This window comes from Meleagris gallopavo, chromosome 20 (genome assembly GCF_000146605.3).
Source record: "Meleagris gallopavo isolate NT-WF06-2002-E0010 breed Aviagen turkey brand Nicholas breeding stock chromosome 20, Turkey_5.1, whole genome shotgun sequence".
Classification (NCBI taxonomy): domain Eukaryota; kingdom Metazoa; phylum Chordata; class Aves; order Galliformes; family Phasianidae; genus Meleagris; species Meleagris gallopavo.
Window position 1 is genome coordinate 37,552 of NC_015030.2, and position 7,623 is coordinate 45,174.

The 7,623-nt window shown below is 39.4% G+C and overlaps 1 protein-coding gene across 1 annotated transcript in view; it reads right to left on the reverse strand.

Annotated features, from left to right (window-relative positions):
- Window positions 1-7,373, reverse strand: part of LOC100543020 (myosin-1B-like) — a 12,186-nt gene extending 4,813 nt beyond the window's left edge. Inside the window, exons 1-12 of the mRNA XM_019621591.1 lie at window positions 7,365-7,373; window positions 6,268-6,417; window positions 5,973-6,122; window positions 5,242-5,412; window positions 4,767-5,073; window positions 4,333-4,406; window positions 3,553-3,640; window positions 3,341-3,458; window positions 2,512-2,635; window positions 2,292-2,428; window positions 1,935-2,190; window positions 757-999 (exon numbers count right to left, since the gene is read on the reverse strand). Of these exons, the coding sequence (XP_019477136.1) occupies window positions 757-999; window positions 1,935-2,190; window positions 2,292-2,428; window positions 2,512-2,635; window positions 3,341-3,458; window positions 3,553-3,640; window positions 4,333-4,406; window positions 4,767-5,073; window positions 5,242-5,412; window positions 5,973-6,122; window positions 6,268-6,417; window positions 7,365-7,373 (1,827 nt within the window). The remainder of the gene's footprint in view (window positions 1-756; window positions 1,000-1,934; window positions 2,191-2,291; window positions 2,429-2,511; window positions 2,636-3,340; window positions 3,459-3,552; window positions 3,641-4,332; window positions 4,407-4,766; window positions 5,074-5,241; window positions 5,413-5,972; window positions 6,123-6,267; window positions 6,418-7,364) is intronic.
- Between the last annotated feature and the right edge of the window lie 250 nt (window positions 7,374-7,623).

A 7,623-nucleotide genomic window follows, 5' to 3' on the forward strand; every position in this document is an offset into this window, starting at 1 on the left:
AGGGAAGGACCAGAGACTTGCCTGCAGCTCCTTGATCTTCTTCTGTAACTGCATGCCCAGGGCTTGCTCATCCTCAATTTTGCTCTGGATTTGGCTGATTTCTAAGTCTTTCCTTTTGCACAAGTTAAGTGGTGTTAGTGCCTGAAAAAAACAATCTAAGTGTACCCACCAACACTCAGGTGTCCCACAGCCTCACTTACTTCTTCAGTTTCTCATCCAGCTGCTGTTTATCATTTTCCAAATCCATTATGCTATCATGGGCCAACTTCAGGTCTCCTTCAAGTTTCCTCTTTGCTCTCTCAAGGTCCATGCGCAGCTTCTTCTCTTGTTCCAGGGACCCTTCCAGCTAAACAGAATGAGATCATTAGTGCTCTGCCAGCCATGTTTATTTCCACAACAGTCCTATAATAGCCCTAAGCTTTTGTTCTTACATCGTCCACTTGCTGCTCCAGCTTGGTTTTAGCTTTGGTCAGCGTATTGACTTTGTCCTCTTCAGCCTGCAGGTCATCCAGTGTCTGCTGATGGGCCTCTTGAAGGGCTTTCTTCTCTTTTGTCAACTTGGCAATGTTCTCGTCCAGGACTGCCATCTCCTCTGTGAGGTTTTTCACCTTTCATAAGAACAGAGCAAGTAGGTTCAAGACTCCTGTAACATATGGACTTACAACCCTCTTGAGTCTTTTCCAACTCAAGATATTATGTATTTCCAAAAGCACACTGTTCTTTATTGGAGTGTGACTGACATCTTCTGCCTCATACCTTGTTTTCGGTGGCATGCTTTTCCTTCTCAACCTTGGCCAATGTTAACTCCAGGTCATCTATATCTTTCTTCAGCTCTGAGCATTCATCCTCCAGTTTCCTCTTCTTGGCTGTCAGCTCAGCATTAATTTCCTCCTCATCCTCAGCCCGTTCTGTCACCTCCTTAATTTTGGCTTCCAGCTGGATTTTGGTTTTGATGAGCTGATCACACCTTTCCTCAGCATCAGCCAAGGCATCCGCTTCCTGAGGGGAAAGATAGTCATTTATTCTACTTCCAAATTTTAGCAGTCTTTGAATGGAAATGGAGTCTCTCATTTTGAAAAAGAAGACATGGAATTTCTATTTTTGTTTATCTTGTGGGAAATGTGTTCTTTTTTTTTTCAGTCAGAATTGTTTTTTAGTTCTGTTTCATCCTCAAGTCTCCTCTTGCTGTATTTATAAATAAGATTTAGAAATATATGAAAAGTCATTTTTTTATTGCGGTCTTTGTTTCCTTTGCTTGGAAGTTTATAAGTGGGTATAATTGTACAGAGATCTTTTTGTTTTATCTTTGTGAAGGGTTTTGCTGGCATAACTGAATTTGAATTTGGTAAAGCAGTACATAATCTAGATCCAATTGTAGGCGACCACTTGAATCTGACTGTATTCTGAAGCTCTGAAGTAGACTCTTTAATGCTCAAAAAAATTGCCAAACGTTGCCAAAACTTTTGATGCACAAAAGGGCACTGTATACATTGAATGGGCTGGTAGTTGTATTTGTATGTAGGGGGTATTTGTGTCTTTCTGGAGTAGTAGTAGCTGCAGGAGTACATGTGAGATACCATATATCATAAGAAATGTCACAAGGCTCTTTTATTTCGACAACTGACTAAAGACAGAATTTGTCGTCAACTCTAATCTCTCTCCATTATCTGTATAAACCTATTCACTATTGACTAGATCCGGGGCTTATAATGTGAACTTAAATGGAGTAACATAGCTACAGGCTGTGAGACTTACAAAATTCTTCCCAAGCTGGAACTCCACAGTATAATGGTGACAATGAATTTTACCTCTAATGATTCAGGTTACAATAGTTTTAAGGCAGTTTTGTGTGCAGATGGGAGATTCTGTACTGTGAAAGAGAACTTAAACTTTGCTTGTGTTCTCCCAGGAGTAAATATACTAATAATACTCACAGCCTGCACTTGGAGCTGCAGATCATTTTTCTCCTGCAGCAGGGACACCATTTTCTCCTCCAGCTCCTTCCTCTTTGCCTCAGACTTTGCAAGCTCTTCCTTGGTCTTCTCAAACTCTTCCTTCATGTTGGCCATCTCCTTCTCAGACTCTGCACTCTTTAGCAGGGGCTTGATCTTGAAGAACAGCTTCATCCAGGACCAGTGCTTGACATTCATGAATGAACGAACGTTGTACTGGATGCAGAAGATGGATTCCCTGAAGTGTAATTAAAATGTACACTGAATATTTTGAGTTTGATGAGAGGTAACACTTTTACTCGAATACAGTGCCTTTAAGTGAAGATGGGAAACACCTACCTTCTCTCCACCATTCTCTGGTACTCCACTCTCATCAGGAAGCCCCTGCACCTGGCCTGTGTGCGAGTGATGAGCTGTGCCAGCTTCTCATCCCTCATCTCCTCCAGGAGTCCCAGCAGCCCAGCTTTGAAGAACACCTGAAGAAACAGAACATTGCAGTGCATCACTGTCAGGTAGAACAAAACACAAATACAGGGACTGTGTTGAGGAGAGTTGGTACCTTGGTGTGACCAAATTTGTACTGGGTGTGGTCCACATCAATAGATGAAAGGAGTTTCTCAGAAGCTTTCTTGCTATCAATGAACTGTCCCTCGGGGATGGCACTGGCATTAAGCACCTTGTATCTGAGGAATGAAAGAAGATTTGAGTTAATGTAATTTCAAGTTGTAAGGTTATGCTCTTTTATTGAAATTACTGGTATTCTTTGCTGCAGAACAAGCCTGTGGCATTCCATTCCTTTTTATAGATAACATTAATAATTAAGTCCAAATTCAACAACAAAATAAAAGTAAGTTTTAAAGTCTAGGTGTAAATGTAATGCTGATGTCTAACTATTGCATTGTTATCTTTGTTTCTTAAATTATGCTGTTGTTCTTAAATATAAATTTGCTAGACAGGAACATTGCCACTGTGTGCATGGTAAGAAATCATTATTCCCTGAAACTATTTGATGATACAGTGTCTAAAGCATTCTGAGTTTGTAATTTTTGCATAAGAATTTTTTGCATCCAGGTATCAATCTTCATTTTTTTAATCTTGTGAGCATAAGCTTTTGTAGCTCCAGTTTACTTCCATAGTCAGACACTTTGGCAAAACTTGATTTTTTGATGAATAAAAATCAGTGAGGGCATCTGATGAGCCCTTCTTTTCTCAACAGTTTCTCCTATGCTAGACATAAATGTTGGTTTTGGTTATACACTCAATCAATTTTCCTTTGTTTCAGATTTAATTAGGTAGTTTTGGAATTCAAAAATAACCATCAATCTTAAGTAGTTAAAAAAGTCCACTTAAACAGTAAAGATTCAATGGAGAGCGTGAAAGAGTCTGACCTCTGTTTGAAATCTGCATAGAGGATTCTGCTGGGGAATCCCTTTCTGCAAATTCTGATTCCTTCTAGCACACCATTACAACGCAGCTGATGCAGCACCAGTTCATGCTCCATGGCACCTAAGCAAATGAGATAGTTATTTGGTATTTCATTATAATGCATAAAGCATAATGGCTGCATCACGGTAAGATTTCTCTCTACTTCAGTTCTTACCGGGAGTTTTTGTTTCATTGGGGATGATACAGCGCACAAAATGAGGGTGAGTGCTCCGTAGATTGGTCATCAGCTTGTTCAGGTTCTCCTGTGGAAGCAAGAACAAAGGTTTTTCATTAACAAATGTTACCTCTGCAGTTCTGTGAGATACTGGAGCTGTTGTAAAGGAATAATGGACTTGATATTCCTATGTATGTATGTATTTGAGGGTTTTTTTAGTAGTTTTTAGTTTGAAGTCCAGGTTTGGAGTGATGGCAAAACTGTTCAGAGATATACGTATTTTACACAGTATGAAAAACTTTACGGGATGCCAGATCATGTCTAGTGTTCAAATAATGGTGTTTCCATCTGCCTTACTCTCTGGAGGGGTGATAGCTGGTGCTGGCATTTCCCTGTTGCTTTGTCTTCATGTGTATAGTCATTTGCAAATGTATGTGCAGATCCAGATTAGACACTCCTTCAGGCAGACATCCATATCCACCATTGTCACTCCAGGACAGAGGAGAGCTTAGTCCTACTAGCTCATGTGCATATAATTAAATGAAACTGTAGCCCGATCTAGGCTAATTTTTCTAACATTCAAGGAAGGACTAAATCAATATCTATCTTTCCCCTGGCCTCATCTGACTTGAAGTTAGCCCTTTCATGAAAAACATGTTTTTGATACAAAGAAAAATGTTAACTGGTTCAGTGAAATGCCTTATTGAATTTAACTTGGAGTGTCAGAATCTTCAAGAAGAAAAAAGAGAAAGATCAAGAGGCAATTACTTCTGTACTTACCCTGAAAAGAGCTGATACAGTCTGGAAAGAAGAACCCTTCTTCTTGCCTCCCTTCTTGCCACCACCACCACTCTCTGAAGAATAGCCAAATAAGAAGATATTACAACTTTAAGCTGTAGAATTTTTCTCTGTGAGACTGCAAGAATCATGGTCATATATAATGATCAAACTAAGAAAGGAAACTAGGATGAGGCAGGAAGTAGAGAAAACATTCAGACTAAAAGAACAGAGGACTAAGAGTATTGATGAACTGGAATCTTCGGGATTATCATGGCTGAGCGGATGTCTGAGACAGATTCATTAGTTTTCCTTTATTAATAAACTCCAGTCATGGAAGACCCTGCACAAAATGCAGTTTCTGAAGAACATTCCACTGATATTCACTGTTATCAAAGAGTCGCTAAATAAGAGAATAAGAATTTCAAAGGACTGACCTGCTTCTCCGCCAGCAGAGGCAAACAGTAAGGCCAGTGTCTTCAGGGATGATTTCTGGTACAGCCCCACAACAGTTTCATTCAGGGGGTCCTTGTTCTTGTCAAGCCAGCCAGAGATGTTGTAGTCCACTGTGCCAGCATAGTGCACCAGGGAGAAGTGGGCCTCAGCCTTGCCTTTGCCAGGCTTGGGCTTCTGGAAGTTGTTGGACTTGCCCAGATGCTGGTCATAGAGCTTGTTCTTGAAAGAGGTGTCAGTTGCCTTGGGGAACATGCACTCCTCTTCCAGGATGGAGAAGATGCCCATGGGCTGGGAGAAATATGAATACATGAAAAAAGAAAGCAGTGAGGAGAAGGAAAGTGAGCAAAATTTCATTCTGGCTTGCCTGCTAGCTCAAGACATTCTATCTTTCTATAATTCTATAATTCTATGATTTTATACATTCTTTTGTATTAGACAATGTGAATTAGAAGATACCTTCTCGATGAGCTCAATGCAGGCAGCCAAGTCCATCCCAAAGTCAATGAACTCCCATTCAATGCCTTCCTTCTTGTACTCTTCCTGTTCCAGCACGAACATGTGGTGGTTGAAAAACTGTTGCAGTTTCTCATTGGTGAAGTTGATGCACAGCTGTTCCAGACTGTTGAACTGAAGAATACAGATAGAATTTGTTATTAATATAAATGTGAAAAAGTGAGGATAAAGAACAGCGCCCTTTCTTTTTTAAATTATTACAGAAGGATCTGTAAGTGGATCCTTCTTTACTCAGTCAGGAGTTTGGAACTTCTCAGGATGTCTCTGCTGTCAAGCTGAACTTCATTCATATGTTTATGAACTCCTTTAAACTTGTCAGTTTTGATATCTCCTAGACTGACCCAGTTCAGTTAAAGCATTTACAGTTACTGATTTAAAAGCATGTCACAAACCATCTAAGCACTGACTGTCTATGGAGTTTGTGTCTATGCTTTATTTACAAAATGTTAATCTGCTGTTTGTAAACAGTAAAAACCCTACATTTATGAATGTCAGTTGGCATATGGGCAACACAGCTCTATTTTCAAGAAGTCCTTGTAGGAGTTATGATGCTTTAGATGCAATCTTAAAGAATGAAAACCCTTTTTGAAAAAAAAAAAAAGAAGACAGTTTCTTCTTAAATCCTTCAACACACAGTAGAGTGTTTTAAAACTGTGTTAAAACACTACTCTTACATCAAAGATCTCAAAGCCAGCGATGTCCAGGACCCCAATGAAGTACTGCCTAGGCTGCTTGGTGTCCAGCTGCTGGTTGATGCGAACAACCATCCACAAGAACATCTTCTCAAAGACAGCCTTTGCCAGAGCACCGACTGAGTTGTACACCTAAAACAAAACCAGAAGATTTCCAGTTATCATGAAGAACAAAACGGAATGTCTGGGGTATCAGTCATCAAACACTGCCCAGATGCTGGTCACAGAGCTTGTTATTGAAAGAGGTGTCAGTTGCCAAGCACCAGATTTTTGTTACCTGCTGCACAGTCTGACCCTTGGTCACAAATTCATTCCCAACTTTGACTCGGGGATAGCACAGGGCCTTGAGAAGGTCTGCTGAGTTGAGACCCATCAGGTAGGCAGCCTTGTCAGCAACTAAAGAGAAAAAAAATCTGTTGCTGGAGCACTAGGAGACATTAGTGCTCTTCTAAAATAAGCAGTGAATGACAATTCCAGTCCAGTTGAGAATTCTGATTTAGAAAAATACATATATACAATTTATTGTAAGAAGAATCCCCAGAAGATATGGAACATGTATACTGTCTGAATTTTTTTTCACTGATGAATTATTTTGAATTTTATTGAATGAAAAAAATAATTTAGACACATTTATGTAAGTGAAAATCAGTAGTAAATGCTTTAAAAAAGGAAAAGGAAAATTAAGTCTGGGATGATAGCAAGAAATCAGAGATCCTTACAGAAGCAAATACAGTGCAATTTCTATCAGTGACTACAGGTGAAGAAAGGTTAAAGACAGAATACTCAAGAGAGGAAAATACTGAGGAAAAAATAATGCCTACAGCTGACTGAAGAGCAATTTTAAAAGTGCACCTTCTAAAAGAGGTCAAAATGTTGGCATTAAAATTTCTGCTTTTACTTCTACAATGGAATTTAGATTCAGACCTGTCACTGGCATGGGATGCAAAATGATTTGTACAAAAATGCCAGAATAAGTCATAGAAAATGTAAGAAGAAACCATAGCAGATTGATTCATGATTATTAGAAGTGTATTCTACTGATACTATTCAGCATTAACATTTTCATTGCTGTTAAAGACCTTGAATATTAAACTTACATCTCAATTTCCTAAGAGAAAAAAGAAAATATAACATATTTAATGTGTGGAAATAACTCGTTTCATGGAAATACTTCCAAGAACCTGTAAAGGAATAAAACCCTGAACAGTTTCAGGGAAAGGAAACACAATACGTGTATGTTAGCTGACTGATTTTCAAATGGAAGCCCTGGAAACCAGCTTAAAATCAACAGAAAATGTAACAGCCACATCTGCAGTATTAACTGCTGTTCCTTTTTAACCTCCTGTGTAAATTAAAATGGGACAATGCTTTCACCGCAGGCATTGAGAGTTGCCTTCAGAACACAGGCTTCAGGGCAGAGCAGCGTCAGGATTCTGGCTTATTTTTTGTGGAAACAACTACTTCAGGAGGTGACTACCACTGATGACAAATGACAGATAGCTGCCTGAGTATGTAAACTTAAGTCAGTGAGCGGAGTGGTTCTTGGTTATGTGCCAGACATAGAAAGCTGCCAGTCAGAAGAACAGCCAATCTTGTCTTTCTTCTGCCTGACTAGTCACTATGTCAGCCAAGG